The sequence below is a fragment of the Phaethon aethereus genome (genome assembly GCF_964289735.1).
Source record: "Phaethon aethereus genome assembly, chromosome: 12".
In the NCBI taxonomy this organism is placed as follows: Eukaryota; Metazoa; Chordata; class Aves; order Phaethontiformes; family Phaethontidae; genus Phaethon; species Phaethon aethereus.
This window is the reverse complement of record NC_138588.1, coordinates 22,760,416-22,781,551: the sequence shown is the minus strand read 5'-3', so window position 1 is coordinate 22,781,551 and position 21,136 is coordinate 22,760,416. Positions and strand designations below refer to the sequence as shown.

Genomic DNA, 21,136 nt, shown 5'->3' with positions numbered 1-21,136 from the left:
ATTTGGTCGTATAGCAAAGAACCCACTATATTTTTTGACAAGCAAAATTCACTAGGAGTAATGCAAGAACTTGTGCGCCAAGAAAAGTTATTGCACAGTAAATCAAAAGCATGAATTTACTGTGACATGCGACTCTGCTCAGTCCCGACACTTACTGATTGCTTTACTCCGTCCATTAAATTCCCCTACTGCGCCCTAAATAGGCTTTAGAAAAACCTTGTCACTGAAACCCTATTCTTGAAAGATAAGGAAGCACGCTGACATATAACATATTTACACTAGAAGTACATATACTTGGGTTTATCCATATGTGTAGAACAGGTAGAGAAAAAGCAGTCTCAATTCATAATTGAATTAGGGATAAAGTTAGGGAGAAAGGATGAGCTTATGAAAAAGATTCTTGGCTGGGTGAAAAATTCTTGTCGGAGCAGAAGGCCAGACAATGTCTCACAGTTAAGGGCTTCTAACTGGTGGCTCAGATACATGTTAAAAAGTAAGAAAAATGTTGCCTAAAAGAACAGGGGGCAATCCACCCTGTTGCAAAAAAAAAAAAAAAAAAAAAAAAAAAAAAAAAAAAGTTATATGTTAGCATCTTAAATGTAATTTACCCAAGGTGATGCATAGGGCTTCAAGTGCCATTAGTTCAAAACAGTAATTCTCTGTGCCCACATAAACCTCCAGGATTTCAGAGAGAATGAACCACGTTCACTAAGTTATTGTTTGAACCTTTTGACTCGAGAAAGCACAAGATTTCTCATTGTGTTCCAGCTACTGATGTGCTTTTCAGCAGTACTTACACCGACAAAAGCACACCCACTTTGAGGTCATTTTTTAAATACTTGCTTTTCTACGCCTGTTACTAACCTTAAGTAACACGTTTGTCAAACACATTCAAATCTACTTGAGACTTTCAAGCCAACAGTCAACACGAGAGGAATTATTTTGTGGTTTTGGTTGAAGACGATTCTCCCATGAAGCACGTAATTCCTCGCAGACAGTGGAAGGGGGTATTGCAACCCAACCAAGAAGTCCAGTTTTTCAACCGGCACCTCCACTGAATTAGTAAACGAAGGCCAGTTGGAAATGAGTCTACCGAACCGGCACTTACATGCAAAAGATTGAGCATGATGACTAATAATCAGAATTTCTGATTAAATCAGGGTCTGGATTCATAACATGCAGAGTAAGGGATGACTATTCATGAATGATTGAAAAATACTTGCAAGTGCCAAATTCGTGCCAATGCTCCATTTGCATAAAGAGAATCGTTAACTACAGTAATGGTTGGCACGTTTTGTTTGTACCTTTAAATTTTGGGTTGGTTGGGTTGGAAGGGACCTTCAAAGATCATCTAGTCCAAGCCCCTACCATAGGCAGGGACATCTTCCACGATATCAGGTTGCTCAAAGTCCTAAAGAACCTGACCTTGAACACTTCCAACGATGGGGCATCCACAACTTCTCTGGGACACTTCTTCCAGTGTCTCACAAATTACTCCTTCTCCCCAGCCTGACATATTATGTAGAGCACAACAGTTATATTAGCTCAAGGCAGGTGAATTATCTCACTGATTATGGAGGTTATATTAACTAATATAATCTTCAAGCTAGCAATATGGAAAATAAACTCACTGTCTGCGAGTCTTGGGAAGAAACCCCACCATCTCCATGGCTAGCTGTAACCGCTCAAAGTCATGCTTCAAGTCCTCCCCTTCAACAGAAAAGCAGTCCTGTGGGTTCAAACAAAGATTAAGCATTGAAATAAATTAAGATCAGAACAGGTCCAGATGGCCAAGTCAACACTTCATAAATACCATTCGGTGATCTCCGTGCCTTTTATCAGCAGCTAGAACATTTCTGATCTGGCACTGGAAAACGAGACATCCAGGAGGCCACACTGACAGCACGGGGTATAACTGCGGCTAATTACCCCTGACACCCAGCCCAGGGACAGAGGGATTCACAGCACCGTAGCAGATACAGCAAGAAACACATATGCAATACAATAAAAGACCAGGATTAGCTCCAGTGGCAAGGCAGAATTTTTATTCTTAAATATTAGAAAGAGTACACACAATTAAAAGTTTGATTTTTTTAAAATTCTTTTTTAAAGTTTGATTTTTAAAATTTTTTTTTTTTAAATCAAGCTGTTTAGGAGAATCTGCTTCTGCAAGGACCTTATGGAAAAGCTAAGCAGAGCTTGTACTGTATACAATAACTATTTATTGTATACACAAATATTGTTCTCTGTACTGCATTTTTATCCAGTGCGGTAAGATGGTCTTTCAAAGGACAATACATCCCCACCACAAATGCCTTGGTTTGAATAGCCTGGACCTCAGAGAGGACTACAATAGTACACCTTCTCCAAAATAACAGTTTTGGCTAGTTTTTCCTGCAGATACATCCTTATTTCCTAGGCTTAACCTCCAACGCAAGAGGTGAGTCGCCCCGTTCTAACAGTATGGCGAGAGCTCATTAATTTGGGACAATTAGCATACAAAAAGGATGTGAATTAACAGCAAGACAAAATATGTTACACGTTTACAGACAATTTATTCCACATTACGTCCCGGTCCATTAGGAGTTCCTATAACTAAAGAGGAAGAATTCAGTTTTAAAAAAGAATTCACATAATTTTATGTCAAATATCAGTGAATTAAATCCTGCATAGGAAAGGGAATGCTTTAAATGTATTTTTCACTAACTTTATTCTAACTAGCAAGAAGTTCTCTAAAAAATCAAGCATCGAGAGAATTTGAAATTCACTACATTTTATATTTCTTGGAGGCTAATGTGTCTGAACAGTTTAGTTTTTCAGATGATCCCCAACATGACAGCAGTCATCGATACTTCCAGGGAAATCTGATGACATTCTGGACCCAACTGATATTGTCCTGCACCAATATTTAGGGAACATAAATGCTCCTTAAATGAGTGTGTAAACTATTAATGCCAAGTTCCTTCTGCTTTGGCTCACCGTGGGCCCCCCATGGATTATCGATTATTCTCTCTCGCTCCGTAGCCCATATTCAATACTTTTTCCCCGTTGTTGCCTATAAAAAGTCCCAATCTCTGAATTAAAATTAGTTTATTGTGCATCACACAATACAGTGTTATCTTAAACCTCAGAATATTTTACTAACACTTAGAGACTTTTGAAACAAGGATCTTAAGTTCGGATTTCTTTGAATCACTTTCTACAAGGGAATCCAGGTACGTGAATGAAAAATTACAGCTGCAGCGACAATTAATTAAGCGGCTGTATCCACATAGTTTCTTTTTGGTCATTTGTCTGTAAATCAGATTTACCACGTGAGCAAGCGCGCACAAACTTTTGCACAAATAATTCTGAAGGTCTGCATAAAACAGGGTTACGTGAATACTATAGTGGACATCACTAAACAGTTACCAAGTAGTCACAGGATGACGACTGTGACTTGAAAAGACACTCGTACTCACTTATAGTACCTCGAATAAATCATATTTACAGAATATATAGAATGAAGTTATTTTCATAGCATCAGCTTCGTGTCTTACAGCACCTATCCGCATTTAAAGCCTCACAACTCTATCAGTGATACGTTCTTCATCCCACTCCGTAGCATCGTTACAGCGATAGCTACTGATTGTAGGGGAAAATTCTGATTTAAGATTGTTATTTCAACACAGGAGACTACTCACACACAACTGCCCTATCCCCTCGACTAAAAGCTAGAGAAGTTCAACTGGACAAGAAAATAGAAGGTTTTTTACCAACGGACCCCAGGGACAACAACTTAATACTGCACAGACAAAGTGAATTTAGAGATGTTGCACAGTAAGACCATTTTAAAACATGTGCAGCATCAACGAACGCAGGGTTTTAAATTTAACGAGAAAACGACACCCCTGCGTGTTCTTAGGACATACTCATTAGAAAAGTGACACTTTCACCTTTTCTGAATAGATGACTGAAAATTACCCTTTTTAAGAGATGTAGAAGGCATTTGTCTGTATATATTATCCCAAGGAATGCAACAGAGAGTTCTACGCTATATATATCAGTAAGATCAGCAGGCATCAACAATGCAATTATTTATACTATAAAATATCAGGATAAGAAGTTGTCCCCTCTAAACTCAAACCTTGGCCAGCCGGCTTCTTCAGCCACTACACATACGCTGAGGAGAACCTGGAGAAGTTTTCACACCCACTATGGTGGGACCTGGAGTCTGCAGGACAATAATATACCCAGAAATTCTGAAAATAAATCTTTTTTTTTTAACTTTTTTTAAAAGATACCAAGTGTCGCTTTTAGTGGTACGTCACATTCCAGGGGACAATTTCCTTCTGTGGCATCATTCATCCAAATTTAAGTCACGAGTCAACAGCAGAATGCCGTAGACAACTCAGAAATAGCACAATCTATGCCAAAGGCAATTTAATTAACGATTTACATAACAACTGCAAAACTCATTAATCCGCATGGAAAGGCTTTTTGCAAATCATCTACTTAAAAGCGGATGCTCTCCGTAGTGTTTCAGCTCTGTACTGTTTCCTAATGGGTGATAAATGCATGATAATTATAAAAAAAAGGAGCTTCCTTGATATTAGGGCAGACAAGCATTACGAAGTCCATGCCCACAGACCAAACGCGTCGTTAATATTCTGCCAGAGCATTTAGTTTCCCAGCAAAAGCGAGTCCCCCGCTTGCTATCATCACATAGAAGCAATCCATGGATTTCCATGGAAAGTTTAAAGAGGATATAATAAACAGGGTTTCTTTTTAAACCGGATGTCTGCGGTGGGTTGAGTCCATAGTCATGGGGAGAGGTCCAGGGTATGCCTGAGAGTGACTCATCAACTGAAGCAAAGGTGTGATTTACCACAAATATCACAGAAAATGGTCCCGAGCGAAATAAAACAGCCAAACTGTAACGGCACACAGTCGTGCTGTGCAAAGTAAGGACATATAACATGGTAACCCCAAGCTGGCCGGGCATTATCGGCCCCTCCAGGAGAACGTATCAAATTTAGGGTTTGTTTTCATTTTAATTCCTCCAGTAAATTGTCCTAACCCATTCCTTAAGCAACTAGGGTCTTTGCAACTGAGGAAAGTCTATTACAGTATGTAGAAAAGCATCTGCTCTTCACTCCCTGCTCGTGTAGGACCTCTAAGGATCCTGCTGTATTAAGGACGCCAATACAATATTCAACATTTTTAAGCCTTGGGGGGTTAGACTGCCTTTCCCTCCTCCCCGTCTAAGGATTTTGCAGCAAAATCTTGCTGTTAAGACACTTGAAACCCAGCTCCTTCACAGATTACCTCTTACTCTTCCGAGATGCATCAGCTAGTGCTCAGCAACCTTTAAGCACATGGCAAAAGTAACAGGAACAACATGCAGCTGATCTGAAACATGCTTCCCCGTGCAAGACAAAGCCAACAGAGACCGTCACAGCACACACGGACACCCACAGCACGTCGCCAGCCGAAGCCACCACCTCTGACTCGGCTGCACACGAGGAGCCAGGAAAAGGGGAGAAGCTTCACCGTTCCCTTTTTTGGGTCGATCCATTTGGAAAGGATGATCATGTCAGCAAAACTATTTTAGGAGAAGGAATGGTTTTTGCATTCTGAATAATATCAGGATTTTATTTTCTCACAGATGGTTGGGGGGGATGTTTTTGAGTTTGTCTTTTTTTTTCCCTGGAAGCTGGAGAGCAGATACACTGCTACAACCATCATGAACTGATGCACCTCTTAGGATGCATCTCTTAGGGCTTTGAGAGACCGATTTGCCGTTTTATTGGAAAGGAATTCCAATTTTCACATTGCTGCCGTATCACAATTTCCATAAATCATCATGTATTACGGAAGGAACAAAAAAGGAACAAAAGGAACATAAGAGAACATATAAGAAGGAACAAAAAACCCCTTTGTTTGCTGAAACTAGATGACCATATCCAACTGTTGCAAAGCTTTCCAGATGGAAGGAACCATAAAAGAGCAAGGGAAAAAACATCTGTATTGTCATGAGCTAATAACACAAGCGACACCACTGCAGGGCAGGGTAATTAATAGGTTAAACTTAATTTGACTTTGTTTTCTGCTCAGGTCTTGGTGCACCTAACAAATTCAAGTGAGCAGCAGCCCTGCACCAGCAACACAGAAGACGCGGGTACTTGTACTGACCGGCTCAGAGTCATAGTCATATGACTCATAATCATCCCAGCTCTGTCTGAGGGGTCTCTTTGTCATCTGAAAGCAAGGCAGACCGGGTTAAGTAGTGTTCAGACCAACCGTAACTCCCACTACCTGCTGCTCTTTAACCAGGGCAGCAACGCCAACTTCCCAAGTAAGATAAATGTTGTTATTCTGCATAGTCATTCCTTATTTTCATTCTTTTTAAAGGTAAGATTTACAATGCTTTTGCATTTATGGTGCTTCTGATTCCTCCTTACAGTGCTTTCAAGACTCATGCAATAAGTTTAATGGATTTTAAGATCTTTTTTCCTCCACAGTTGGAGAAAACTTTGGTTCACCTACAGCTGAAGAGCTAGTGATGTAAAAATGACACTGAAGAGCAGATTTTTGTTTCTACTCTCAACCTTCCCTCTAGACACATGTAAGTGTTGGAAAAGTGCAGTTCTCCAACCTATTATAAAGCAACACTTGAAAGCTTTTTAGGAATTTGTACTTTCTTCCCAACCAGGGATGGAGCTGAGAGAAGGACATGTCAGTGACCATTTCCAAGAGGGAGAGACACACAGCACCAGAGCTCTTAATGGACTTAAAATAAGGACCTAATCCTGCAAATCACTAATTTCAACATGCATAAGTGTGAATAACCAGCACAGAAAATATTCAGCAAGTTGCAGGGTATGCAATGGCAGGCATACCCGCCATTGGTATGAAACATGGAGAAGTTATTCGAACTCTGGGGACAGTTTAAGTAAATTTGCTTTTTAAAAAAAATTTTCTTTTTTTTTTGCCAACCTGCTCCCTGCATTTACAGATCAACAAAATAACAACCCGTTTCGGTGGAATATCTAAATAGATTACCGCTCATCTGCAATAGAAAATGCGCGTTTGTTTTGCATAACAGAACGTTGAGCTGAGGATGAAAATAACGCTTGACTCAAGGACTGAGTCAGGCCCCCCTTAAGTGGCCTGGCACCATATCGTATGCTTTTTCAATTGTAATATTTAATTTTTAGTTAAAAACTTAGGTTTATTTTGGAGCTCATTCTTTCTCCTTTCAAAAAGGCAGGGATTTCTCTAGGACACATTTAAGAAGCTACTGTAAATGCTCAGGAGCCGTTTTATTACTTTCCTCTCTTACGTTTCTAGAGGTTCCTTTCCCTATTCCTCCACTTCCTCTTTTTCCTTTTTTCTCCCCATTTTCCTTTTTCCCCTTTGCCTACGGGGCACGGGAAAGCTGCTATTGCATTGTCAGAACGCTTTAATATGAAATGATGCCCTGAACACATCTAAAGGAGCCATTTTCCCATAGTTGTCAGTGTTAAATGGTCTCTCTAACACTAACCCTAATTACTAAAAATCTAAAAATTATTATAATAAAACCCCTAAAAATTCAGACTGTCACTATTGTCCATACACTGTGTTCAAGCAAGACCAGAGTCTGCTTCCCTTATCCACCACACGTACCTCAGCATCCTTCTCCAGCCTACTTGCCCACAGCATCCTGATTTGGATCAAAATAAAAGTTTCAACTACATTATCACATTCCTATTTGATCTTCACATTACGCACCATTGGATTTACTATTTTACCTTAAATATTAACGCCCTTGAGCGTTAAACTGCTATTAAAAAAAAAGACTATAATTAAAAGCAATGTTTTCGACTAACGTAGAACTACCAGATTGCCCAACAAAATCTGACAAAACATTTGATCCAAACAATCTTGGCACTTTTCCGCTGCAAAACGGCAGCGCAGATGGTGGTGAAAATCACACCACGTTCTCCAACCAGCGCCCGAGGCACAAAGACAGTGAGCAAGAAGCCTTCAGCTCTTAATATGTTACTCATTTGTGCGAAATTTCCTGATCCTGCTAAGAGTGGGTGGGAGTCGTTAATATTACAATAGATTTTTGGCTTTGATAATCCGCTTTAGAAAGATCTTTAAAAAGCCCCAGGTAATTGAGACGTATTCCAGAGTTAAATTATGTTTCTAGAAAGACTAAAGGCTGTTTGGGTTGCGCTGCGCATATAAGTTTCTCTCCAGCCATAAGCTGGTTAAATCACTCTTTATTGCTAATCATCTCTCAGCTCCAAGAAAATTGCAATTAGTTAAAATCAACTGCTACTAACTACTCTTTCTCACATTCCTACTCATTTTTTTTCTTTTTTTGAGCAAAAAGCATTAAAGTCCCTACTGACAAGCATCAGCAGACAACTGCATCTTAAATACCTGAAGTAAATCACATTTTCCAAAGTATGAGTTTATTTGGCCATTGGCAATACCCCACTCATGTTCAATTCACACGCTTCCAATGGTTGCTGTATTTTTATTTATATTAAACTCATTATATTTTTAAATTCAAAGGATCATGCTAACAGCCAGCCATGAAGCTAAAGAATTAGGATTACTTCATGCAAGACATTATATATATACCAGCATCACACATTTTCCCCTTTTCTCCTACTCGGCAGAGAGATGTTAATGAGTAAATGACATTCACACAGATAAATTATTACCGTTTCTCCCTTCGACGATTAAAAACACAATACATTTAACATGTCCCAGGTAGGGGACAAAACTGGAAAATGCTGATTTTTTTTTTTTTTTTTTTTTAATCCTATCAGGTGTTCAGATTGCCAATGCAGAATTATTCCCAATGATGGAAGACTGCCTACGGAGCATTAAGACAACGCGTTTTGAATACTCCACACGTTTTCTTTGTTGGCATTAACTAACAGCAGTAGAAAAGGCAAGACCGTGTATTGTATTCCTGTGTAGTATTCCCACCTGGTTGAGGTAATGGTATTCCTCAGGCTGCTTCAGATGAAATGCTGATCTCTCTTCCTCGCTCGCTCCTGCCAGGAGGTAGTAAAATACGTGGTAGTTCCTGGTGACAAATGACAAAAAAAGATGTTAGACTTCAAAACAAACAGCAGCATTAAGCAGAGAAGCGCATGTAAACCTCATAACCTGATTTTCCAGCTTCCAAACTCAGACCTGAACACTGTGTGAAAATGGCCTGTACCCACTTTGCAGCGATGTATAAGATTATTAAGTAATGGAGAATGAAGTCTCTCTTTTCCATCCAAGGACATCCACTGCCCTAGAATATACTTAAAGAATTCCTAGCCGACACTGTCACATTTTCCTCCAGAAACATGTGTAGAATCTAAACAACGTATTTTTTTGCAATGCAGAAATTATTATTATTTTTAATACTTTACCACCATTTAAAAGGCAATGATTTTGCAGTTTCAGTTCTGTAAGACAGAACTGAAAAAACATCAATTTTTACAGCTACTCAAATATCCAAAATACTTGAATATTACTACTACTAAAACCACCCCAAGCGACACTCACCTGTTTTGCTTCAAGACACCTCTAGCACAGATTAATGCTAAGAGCGTGGCAGTATTTCGACAATTGATACTTTGCTTCTAATTTGGATGTTTTCCAAGAGGAACCAAGTTTCATCATCTTGCAACACTCAAGAGTACGTTTGCCAAGGTTGTATATGCTATTTAACTTCGGGATCAGCCCACGAGCGTTTGAGAAAACTCCTCGTGCAACATCTGTCTCACAGATGAAGCGCCAAGAGTTGAAAAAGACAACTAGAAGCAGTCAATTTATATAAAATCAGAGTAATAATTGCGGAGAGAGGAGTATGTAGCAAATAATACGTTGCATTTAGGAAAGAACAATTTACTTAAATTTGTTGTCTATATAATTTTAGCTTTTTCTAGAGGCCCTTCTGATGGCTTCAGTGTGTTAAGAACTGTAAAACAGAACTAAAATACCATCTTCCCCCCCACATTAGATATTAAATAGCTTACAAGTTGCACGAGAAAACAAATGTTTCGTAATAATCCATATGACATGAATCATAAAGAAAATGCAAGTCAAAGACTGTCAATAAAATAAAGGAGTTCATTTTCCCTGGGTAGTACATTCCTCCCTAAACAGCAAAATACAAAATGCATCATTTCTCTTTGAAGCACAGGGTTAGGAGCAGGAAAATCCTGATCCCCCTCTGCCAGCTCAAGCGGGGTTTTAAGCTATCTGTGCCACGCTATCGGCACGTACAGAAGTCAAAACCAACCCTATAAGCAAAATACGGGCACCTACCGTTCATTGTGCTCCTGATAGACTAGCCTTGATTTCTCCAGGAGGTACTTTTCAACATAAGCTCTGGAAGGAAAAAATAAAAGCGTTATTCATTGACCCAATATTCAACTTAAATGAACACAGCTTTACCGGGATGTTTCAGTCTTAGTACGCACAAAAAAAAAAAGTTTCAGCCTTGTTTCACTTAGTTATATAAATTTCTTCCTAGGCAGAACAAGCCCAATATTATGTTTGGCTTTTGAGGGTTTTTTGGTTTGACACAAAGCCAAGACTAACTTGGATATGAAAAACATGATCTCAGATGCGTTAGCCTATGGGCAGGGAGCACAGGGGGAAATTTTGACAGCAGCGAAGAATCTTGGATACCTATTTAATCCAAAGCCAGCAAAATAAAATTGCTTGCAGACCAAGATTTGTGCACACAAGAAATTTATCTGGGTGCAAAAGTTTGCAAGATCAGTTTTAGCTGCAGAATCCGTCCCCAAATCACCATTCCCTCTTCCAGAAGAGCCACTTCTCGACAAAAACTCGGGTTATTAACTTGTGGCTACAGTTAAAAAATAAACAATTGCAAAAGCTCCTTATTGGACTTTACATCCTAAGAGCCTCCATAATAAACATGTTTAATTTACATACTAAATACTTTCTTCAAGCTTGTAGAACTAAAACAAGCTTCGACAGGTTTTTTGCTTCCAAACAATGCTAACCAGTAATGATAGGGATTTAAAAACCGGAGTTATAATTGGCAGTTTTGATGATGTAGCTGTGCTTTTCCAGCTACAGACACCCAGTGACGTGGCACCGACATTAGCAGCCACGTATGAGTTGGGAAACCCAATGAACCTTGGGCATGGTGGGACGAGGAGGTGCCTCTACGCTCGCTTCTCCACCACAGTCTCCAGATGGGGAAGACAGACCTATTTATTACTTGCATCTCAGGAATTCCCCCTCCTTTCACTAAAAAATAAAATAAATGCTGCAGAGGTTTTGTGACAACTCATGGAGCAGGACTTAGGAGAGGCTACTGGAAATGGCATATCCAACCCACAATGGGATAAGCTTGCTGGATAAGAGGAGTAAAGACAGACAGACAGCAAAGCAGTATTATTCCTCTGTATGTTTTGCACTAAAAAGGTTTATTCCCTTCTAGGAAGCTGAGAATAGTCTACAGCTATTCCTCACCAACAGGGGGTTTTTTTGTATCCCCTTTCTAATCTATCTGAAACCAATTTTTCCTTTCTAGCCCACACCATAAATTCTCTGCAGGCTCAGTGAACAGATGAGTGAAAAAGGTGTCAGAGTGTCCCAGATCCCACTCCCACCCCTGGGTAGTAGCTCCGCACGTTGCTCTACGACAACCTGGATCACGTCCACCGCCCTTGACATTTCATCCCCTCCCCTGTGATTTCTGCTCTTATTATAGACCACCACCCCCCAAAAATCACTCTCATGCAATAATTTAGGTTGAAAAGGTCTTATAGAGGTCATCTAGTCCAAACCACTGTTTAAATCAGGGAAAATTAAACAATTTTTTTTTTTCATTTTTTTGGTAGATGCAACTAAAATGCTGTTTTGGTAAAATACTCCTTGCTTAAGGCAAAGGTCGTAATGAATTCATGTCCCGAGAAGAATGTATGTCCCCTCTTGTAATAGGATAGTGAAAAGGAAAACCAATGTATAAAAACTATAAAAAAAGTAGACGTCTCCAAATGTTCTCTTTCTATTTCCTGTTGTCAATTATGTCAAGTCCACCTTTAAGAGTAAAGAAAAGGAATTCTAAGAGTACAGCTTCGTGCAAAATACTCATTTAAGCACGCTACAGAGCCTGTACTTAGCATACCAGGTAACACCACCTGAAATCTGAGACTGAATTTCATATACAAATAGCAACATGCAAAAGACCCAAGCACGGCGTGTTTGAAAGCGCCAACTCATGGTATTTGAGATACAGCCTCATGCCATTGCACAGATTTACCATTACACCAATGCACTGTTGCTTTTAATTAAAATGTCTCCTATCTGGCTCTTCTGCAATTTTATGGAGCGTGTCAGATGTTGAGGCTTTTGATCATCTTATGAGGACTGAACAGGTTGCGAAGACTTTCCTCCAGAACTCGCTTATCATCGAACAGGACGTAATAAATTCATAAAGCCTTATGGGAACGCACTTAACTGTAGCCATTGCTCATGCTCCGGCGATTTTAAAGACGTCTTCAAAGACTTCATTTCATGGGGCGGGGCTGGCTGCTACTAAATCTCTTGGCTATTACGTCTCTTAAGTTTAAATTCGCTTCAAGTTTTGGGTCATTATATTCATAGGGTTTGTAAGCAAATACCCAGCTGCTATTTTCAGCCTCCGAACAGAGCAAAATTCCGATTCGAGGCTGCAAATTACAGTTACATTAACAAAGCAAATAATATGCAGAATACAGGATGATAATTGACTTGGGTTGTGCTGAAAATCTATGCTAAGTTTTAAAAAATACCTGTGATCTTCTTTGTAAGATTGAAAAAAAAAAAAAAGTGGTCTCATATGCTAGGAACAGCTCAAAGGTTTTTTTAAATGCCTTTTTATTTTCATTGGGGCAGCACTGCAAGCTTATAGCAAAGCACAGTCACATCGCACCATGCAACCAAAGACGGAGAAAGTGCATTTTTTTAAAGAAAGGTGAAAATTCCCTGTATTTTATGAACTAGAGTATACAAATACAATGTTATTTGCACCTATCCGACAAATATAAATAAAGGCCACTTCCATAGAGCTGACATAGCATGCCAAGATATTTAGGGCATTTGCTGGATTCTTGTTACCCTGTATTTTCAGTAGGTATTGAAAAAATTGAGGCTTATCCTTTTAAGACAATCGTTCACCAGAATTAAAGAACTAAGATAAAAAAAAAAAAAAAAAAAAGACCATCAGATTTGACGTAGGTTGAAAAAACAGCGAGAAGGTACACAAAGTACCCAAGCTCATCTGAAAAATTAATGGAAGCTATTTGTGTGATACTGTTCTGCCGGAAAAGACGAAAGAAAGAATTTTAAAAGCAATTCTGTCAAGTAACAGCGAAGCCCCAGCAAGAGATCTTTTAGCTAGCTGCAGAAATCATACAACCCCTGGAATGCCACTTCTACTCTTCGTTTTTCCAACTGAGTTAATTAACCCGGACGAAAAGCAGAGTTAACAAAGCCCTGCTCATTTAGAGCTGCCTTGAGTCATTTTGTGATGACCTGATGCTGTTTAAATTGTCTAAAGCCAAAAAGAAAGCCAGGCTTAGGTAAGCCCACCCAGAAGGTTTCATCCATAGGCTTCCAACCATGCAGCACTTCTGCTGCAGCCCTGCCCAGGAGAAGGAAGGTTTGAGTCACAGCTGTACGTCCCACGAGCGTTGGGTAGCAGAAGAGATGCTGAAATAACCTGTGGAGAACCACGACGGGGACAAGCACCTCCCTGCAATGGCACGGGGGAAGAATAGAGGCCCTAACTGCTCAAGGGCTGGGTTGAAGAACGGCGTCGAGGTAGAGACCGAAGCATATGGGGAATTAGACAGCGATCAAGAAGAGTCTGGCTCCATCGCCTCTGTAACACCCATCAGGCAGCTGGAGATTAAATCCCCCCTTGGCTTTCTCTTCCTGAGGCTGAGCAAATCCAGCTCGCTCAGCCTCGTCCTTCCTATCGTGCTCCAGCCCCCTAACCCCTCCTAGCTAAAACGTTCCCCTTTCCTGCCCTACCTGCTATCTTAAGTGGAGAAGTTCCATCTCAGCTTAATTATAAAGTTGACATCATGATTGAGGAGAGCTCAGCTGGCTTGAAGCCACCTCAGGTGTATTCACACTTCAATGTGCAGCTCGGATATGCCAACATTTTCATACCAATGGACTTAAATACGCTAAATTCCCCCCTCTTTCCCCCCCCCCCCCGCTCTGTTTTGGGAAACATACTGGCCGAAAAAAATCAACCTTCTTTTTTGTGTATCCCCTACAACAGCCTATTTAGGCCCCTCGTGCCTAAGGTAAGAGTACGTATAGTATCTTCAACCCGATCCCTACTCACCCGCGCACGGTGCCCGTCTCCTGGTAATTCACTTGAATAAATTTGCCAAAGCGACTCGAGTTGTTGTTATGTGCCGTTTTTGCGTTTCCAAAAGCCTGTGAAAAGAGAGAGATGCCATCATTACGTTGGAAAAGCCACCGCAGATAAATGCACGTCACTAACAACGTAACTTTGGGGGGTTCTGCTATCGTTGTATAATTAATAAAAAGCACGTGGTGAAAGTTGGTTGAATGGTCTACAAAATAACACGATGAGCTTCTGGGGACGATATTAATATTCAATTTGGTATTCAGGAAGGGCAGATAAACACTTTAAAAATAAAAGTGTTAGCTGTACAAGAGAGATTTAGTATTTGAAGTTATTACAGTCTATATTAAGGCTGTGCTTTATTCATTTAAATAAATATAAAAGTACACTGCTCCAACAAGACTCTAAATTTTAATGAGCTAGAGAAAGCTGCTTTTTAATTATATATGGAATTAGGGGGAAAAAAAAACGCTTTGAAGGCTACTCAGATGTTAGACAGTATCATATATAGCACCGGCATAACCCAGAGTATTTTCAGCATTTCAGACGCTGTCGTTTCGATTTGCTGCTGTTGTTTCTCCAAAATCAAAATGCTTTTAAGTCTTTGTTATGCAAAGGGTTTTAGTAAAACCCTGCCTTGCCGAGGCACCTAATGCAGCGAGTCATTTATTGCCATTTCAAAGAAACCTCTGAACAGAAGAGCTACTGGAAACCCGTAAGAACTGCAGCTCAGCTTCACTGAAAACTGGTATTTTCAACTGTCCCCAAATCACTTTAATAATAATCCGGCCCACGGTGACAGAATCTGCTAAGCTGCCAGGTCCAATTAATGTCTCCTTTATTAAACCAGTTTTGATAATCATTCACCTTTTCTTCTAAGCCAAACTTATTTAAGGTAATTATACGCAAGATAATTTCTAAGTGTTGTTTGTGTATGGAGGCTAAATTACAATTACAAATACATTTTGTGCTGAGGCTTAGTACCAGAGCTCAGCTCCCAGCTCCCAATAGATTTATTCCCTACTCAGCTATTTATTAGAAAAGATTAAAAGGGCTTTACATCTATAATCTGAAGCTTTTCAAATGACCTTTTCAGATTTAACGTTGCAACTAAAAGCAAAAAATAAAGGCCAAATGAAATTAAGCCTTGGCGAAAAGGCGTTCAACACCTACAGTACCTGCATGACGCCCGCTCTCACGTCTACTTTTACCTTCCCAGGCAGATTTATTTAGCAATCTGGTTAGATTTAATGATTTAAGAACCGAAGGAGAACAACGATGTGATTTTTATTTTTCCCCCTCTGTTTGAATACAGGGATTTGTTTAAATTCAAGCTGTTGCATATGAATTCGCTTTAGTTGACTAAAACAAGTTCTGGGATAGACGAAACCTGCCGAGCAAGCAGATTATACTTGAGAGATTATTTCAGACACACAGCTAAGGAACGCTCCCCTACAGAGTTTTCACATCTTCTCAGGCTGCTCACACTTGTTTTCTGCTTATTCTCCCCAAAAATCCTCCCCGCACCCAGCATCCCTCCTCTACCCCACCCTCAGGAGGGCATCAAAGGTGCCCGCACCTCCAGGTAACCACTGAAACCCCCAAAACTCTCCTGGCAACGAAAATCCAGGCATCCTCTCCCCAAAAATAGGCATTTTGGCATCAGAAGACGGGATGCTATTTAACATTTCCGTAGGATTTACCCGTCCTCCTCCAGGTACTTCAGTGAGCTGAGACACAGCAAGAAGCTTCTAAGCAGAATACGTTGATATTCAACGCAAGCTAGCACATCGTCATGTATTTATCTATTTCTTTTAAATAATACTAATTACGTTATGAGTATTTCCCTGCAATAGGATCCACCACAATCTAAGACATCCCATGAAGTCAGTAAGACAAGTTTTCTATACACCTAATTAATGCTGTTCACTTGAGAAGAAACCAGCCAGCAGCAATATGAACTCGAACAAACTAAATGGACAGCAGCCCTACTTTAATCACCTTTTCATATAACTTAATAAAGAATTTAAGCAAAAAAACAATATTAAAAGGATTTTCTGGTTCGGTTCGCTGTGCTTATACTTTAAGTAATAGATCATGGAGAGAAATAAGGTCTATTTATTAGGATTTCTTTCGGAAGAGCCTTACCCAGGAATAAATCTTTTATATTCTGCAACAAGGACCATTTAGCATCAGGAGAAAACATTTCAAACATAGGAGTGGGGAACTGCGAGAGTCCTCTTTTTTTATGAGCTTTTTCTCTGGATTAATATGCCAGACCACATTATGTATTATAACCCAAATGCCTACAAAAATCACAACCCATAATATCCCTCTTTCATGCTTTTTTCTTTATTGCTGATGTAAATGAGAAAGCTCTTTGGCTCACGTCTCGCTAAAACTTAAGGCTGACTTTATGGCAAAGGCATTGGTGAAGGGCCAACAAGTAGCTAAAGAAACGCCTGATGACTTGAGACAACTTAATACATTTTTGTTTGGTTTACTCACCGTGTTTCTTTAGCGGAACTATTGGGCTATTAAAAAAAAAAGTGCTATTAATTCAATGTATGCATGCCTAAATCTCTATATATTCGAACAGGACACCATGTCCTTCTGCAGCCAGGGCATAATACGGTAGTTCAGCCTCGGAAAACACAAAATGAGTTATAACTACTTCCCTAAAACAAATTATCATCTGTTTGTATTATTACCCTCTACTAATTCATTGATTCGAAGCTGTTGAGCAGCTCAACGGACAAAACTCCGTAACAGCATTCCTAAAATTCTGGGGGAGACCAAAGCTTTTACTGGCCAGGGCTCAACATTTCGAAGGAAACAGAATTCAATACGTTCCTCTGTAGGAGCCGAACATCCCTCTGGACCCGGCGCTGGTGATTCAACAGAAGAACGAGCAGCTCCATTCCTCCTGCCTCCCACCGCCCTCCTGCACAAAGAGATGCTTATCGTGGATGGCAAGGAAAAAAAAAAAAAAATTAACAGTTTCGTGGCTAAATGCTTCACGTTCCTCCTCTCCTGATCCTGAAGGTCTCTTCATTTTGGACTGAATATTAATGCAGTCTGGATTAATTACAGAGTACAGCTAGAAGAGGGATTATTTTAATGTCTTCCCTGAAATAAGGTTATTTTCCAAACCCCTGCATCGAGGAAAACACCGCAGTGACCTGTTCTCATACGGCAATGACAATAAGATGCTGCTATACAGATAATCCTAACTGAATGTCGTTCCCGTATAAAACAACAGCTGCATTCCCCTATAGAATAATAGTTTCTGTGGTGAAAGCGCTAGCGAAAACACGTGCCTTTGCTGGCGTATTTAAGGTCTTCAGCCCTGCCCTTCCCAAATGAGCCGCTAGTGCTCACCCTTAGAGGAAAAAATAAAGATATCATTTTATCTTTGCTATATAGAAGGAGAAACGTGTTAATAGACAAGACTTTTTAAATGGTTTCCCGTCTACGTGAAATGTAAATTCCGTTTTTTAGAAAGCCGTACCATGAATATATCAGAAGAAAAGCAAGCCAACTCCTTAAATCTCAACACGGGCTATGCCATTGTGGAATAGTTATATTAGTAGTTATATTCCATTGTGGGGCACTGAAGGGACTGGGAGCAAGACTGAGTCATGCTCATTTGCGCTAGCGACAAGAAATAGGTTAATATCAGACAAGGGGCTGCTGGAAGCCACGTATTCCCTGGTTTACTGTGAATTTTGGAATTCATGAATCAAACGTATTCATAAAGTATGAATGACTCGTAACTGTATAAGCAAGATGGAAACTCAAAGCGTCAGCCAGCAATATAGCAGCCAGGGAAATAAAACGCTCATCTGAACTCACGCAACCAAAGAGAATATTTGTGAATTAAAATGTTTGCATATATAGGTGCTGGTAAAGGACAAGAGGGGTGCGGGGTCCGTGCGATGCCCAATGAGCCCAAGCCCTAATGCACGGGGACTGCACCGAAGAAAACAGCGTAGGAAAAATCTATTTACCATCAAATGACATAAACACAAGGCCAGGGACAGAGTTAGATGGACGCGACACGAATGATGCGACAGCGAGGTCAGACGTGCATTCGCATGCTTCACCTATAGCTTCTGTTAGAGCAGCCCAGCGTGTGCTCCCACAGAGCGCGGTGGTTTTAAACATCACCTGTGATTTCTTTCCAGATTTGAAGGCTATTTGCCCCAATATGAGAATCACAGAACAGTTTGGGTTGGAAGGGAGCTTCAAAGGCCACCCAGTCCAACCCCCCTGCCATGAGCAGGGACATCCCCAACCACAGCAGGTCGCTCAGAGCCCCGTCCAGCCGGACCTGGGGTGTTCCCAGGGATGGGGCATCCACCACCTCTCTGGGCAACCTGGGCCAGGGCTTCACCACCCTCAGTGTGAAAAATTTCTTCCTTAGATCTAGTCTGAATCTCCCCTCTTTTATTTTAAAACCATCACCCCTTGTCCTGTCGCTACAGGCCCTGCTAAAAAGTCTGTCCCCATCTTTCTTCTAAGCCCCCTTTAAGTCCTGGCCGGCTTCAAGAAGGTCTCCCCGGAGCCTTCTCTTCTCCAGGCTGAACCACCCCAGCTCTCTCAGCCTGTCCTCCAGGCAGAGGTGTTGCCACCCCTCAGACTATTCTGTGATATTCTATATATTATGCTTGAAAAAGAAATAATAATTCACAAATACCTTTATTCCAAAAGAAAAAAAAAAAAAAAAGACACAGGGAAAAAATACAATATTGAAATTTTGTCATTTTGATGTCTTTTTTATGTGACCAGGACATTCACTGTTTTTTTAACTTATTCTCTGTAGTTACAAATTCCTTTCTACATCTTGAAACATAAACAGCTGGATGATAAAAGATCACTTCTGCTTGTTTTCATTCAACCTGCAACCTAGCTCCCAGCACTCCTCTTGTCCTGTTATATTGCTTTTTCACAGAAATATATTGAATTATGGCCAGAACATAAAATGCATCTAGACTACTTAAGGTAGAGCCTTGCTAAAGCCCTTCTCAATATTGCTTCTGCCCTGGGAAATACTACTTTTAAATCTGCAGCTCACTGCCTGATAAAACCTATGAACCCGAATTGCGCTGCTGCAACTGTACCACTTTGACATATCTCTTCCAACTTTCGGTTTCCACAAGGAGCTCTAAAAGCCACCTCTACGGAGCAGAGACCACGACAGCTAAATAAGTACCAAAGCCAAAAAGTATGAGGTACAACCTGGATTCTTACAAAGTAAAATAGCAGTTATGTGAATCCTTCGAGACGTTGTCCTGCATGGCCAAGCAATAATACCGAATATCTTGTTTATAGCAATTAAATATGAGTTCAAGTGCTCGCACCTCGTTCTTTAATTCTCTTGGTTGTGGCTAGATGTTCCATGCCCCCTAATGAAACCACCAATGCTTTTATGGTAAAAAGCACAAACCACGAAGTATTTATAGTGTTGGTGCTGCAATGCTTGAGCAGAGCTCTCACCAAGAACGACCTGCAACGCTGAACTGCCAAACATTGACCTTTAGAATCTTTTAAAGATTTCTCTTCTGTTTATGCTTTTCTTCACTGGGCCACCAGAGCACATTTGCAGAGCCAAAACCCAATTTTCCGTTTCAAACCACAAAGGTGACAAAGCAGTTTAAACCCAAGGTCTATAATGACAAAATAAATGTATTTGTTCTGTATTACAAATTGATCATGTTTTTCTCCCAACATTTTAAAGAAAATTTCTCCTGGCTGCTGACGTGAGCAGAAGACTTTGAATGCCAAGTAGGAGTTTGAAAAGACTATATATGCACATATATATCTAAAATCTCCGAGTCTCTCACACATACCAGGATCTATATACAACCTAGACCAATTCACAACACATTTTAAGGTATTCCTCCTCAATGCATCCCTCCCATTTAGTTGATGAACCCCGTGGCATCTCCTGGTTGGCAATACCTACAGCACACAGAAGGTTGTGTGAAATAAAACAACTCAGGATTTTTAAACAGAAGTATTTGCAAGGTTCCAGCTTCTGCTGTACCACAAGAAAAAATAAAGATTAAAAAATCCCACAACTAGATCTATGTTTTCCTTCCTTGCAGTACAAGTCTGTTACAGGTAAAAGAAGATATTAGAAGCACTCAAACCTCTGCAGCTGGTAGTGATTTGATCCATGGTGGGAATCCAACTCTTCATCAAGCCAAGAAACAGCAACTGCTCTAGGACAAGAACTTGAGCCCACTTGACCTGCTTTAAGCATGGACGGACCAGATGTCCTCTGGAAGTCCCTGCCAACCTCAACTGCTCTCCAGTTTTCAGGTATTTAGCCATCTTCCTCACTGTTCTGGTGCAGAGAGAGCAGGGACATGAAAGTCATGTCTCAACCCATTACCTAGAACAAAATCCAATCCTATACTAGTCTTTGATAGCAAACCACAGCAGAACATCTCTTCGGTGGTGATTGCTTTCTGCAGTGTCTCCTATTAGCGTGACTTTTTGCTTACAAGTTTCTCAAAACCATGTAATTCTCTGTTTCTTCCCATAAAATTAATAATGCAATTTTTTTAAGCTGGCACAGTGACCAAAGATGCAACCTGTCCTCTCCTTGCTTTTCATTCCCCATCAAAGAACCTTTCAAATACACTTCAAACACTTCAGATGGGGAAAGTCCAAAAGATAAAGACACCTGGGAAGTGCTGTCGAGAGCCTTTCTCTCCCTCTTGTCCATATGGACCTTAT

General features: G+C 40.3%; 1 protein-coding gene across 1 annotated transcript in view; it reads right to left on the bottom strand.

The window, feature by feature from the left end:
• Positions 1 to 21,136, bottom strand: part of MYO9A (myosin IXA) — a gene marked incomplete at its 5' end in the record, with an annotated part of 156,244 nt that overhangs the window by 109,235 nt on the left and 25,873 nt on the right. Inside the window, 5 exons of the mRNA XM_082005268.1 lie at positions 1,632 to 1,729; positions 6,175 to 6,240; positions 8,974 to 9,073; positions 10,312 to 10,374; positions 14,363 to 14,457. Of these exons, the coding sequence (XP_081861394.1) occupies positions 1,632 to 1,729; positions 6,175 to 6,240; positions 8,974 to 9,073; positions 10,312 to 10,374; positions 14,363 to 14,457 (422 nt within the window). The remainder of the gene's footprint in view (positions 1 to 1,631; positions 1,730 to 6,174; positions 6,241 to 8,973; positions 9,074 to 10,311; positions 10,375 to 14,362; positions 14,458 to 21,136) is intronic.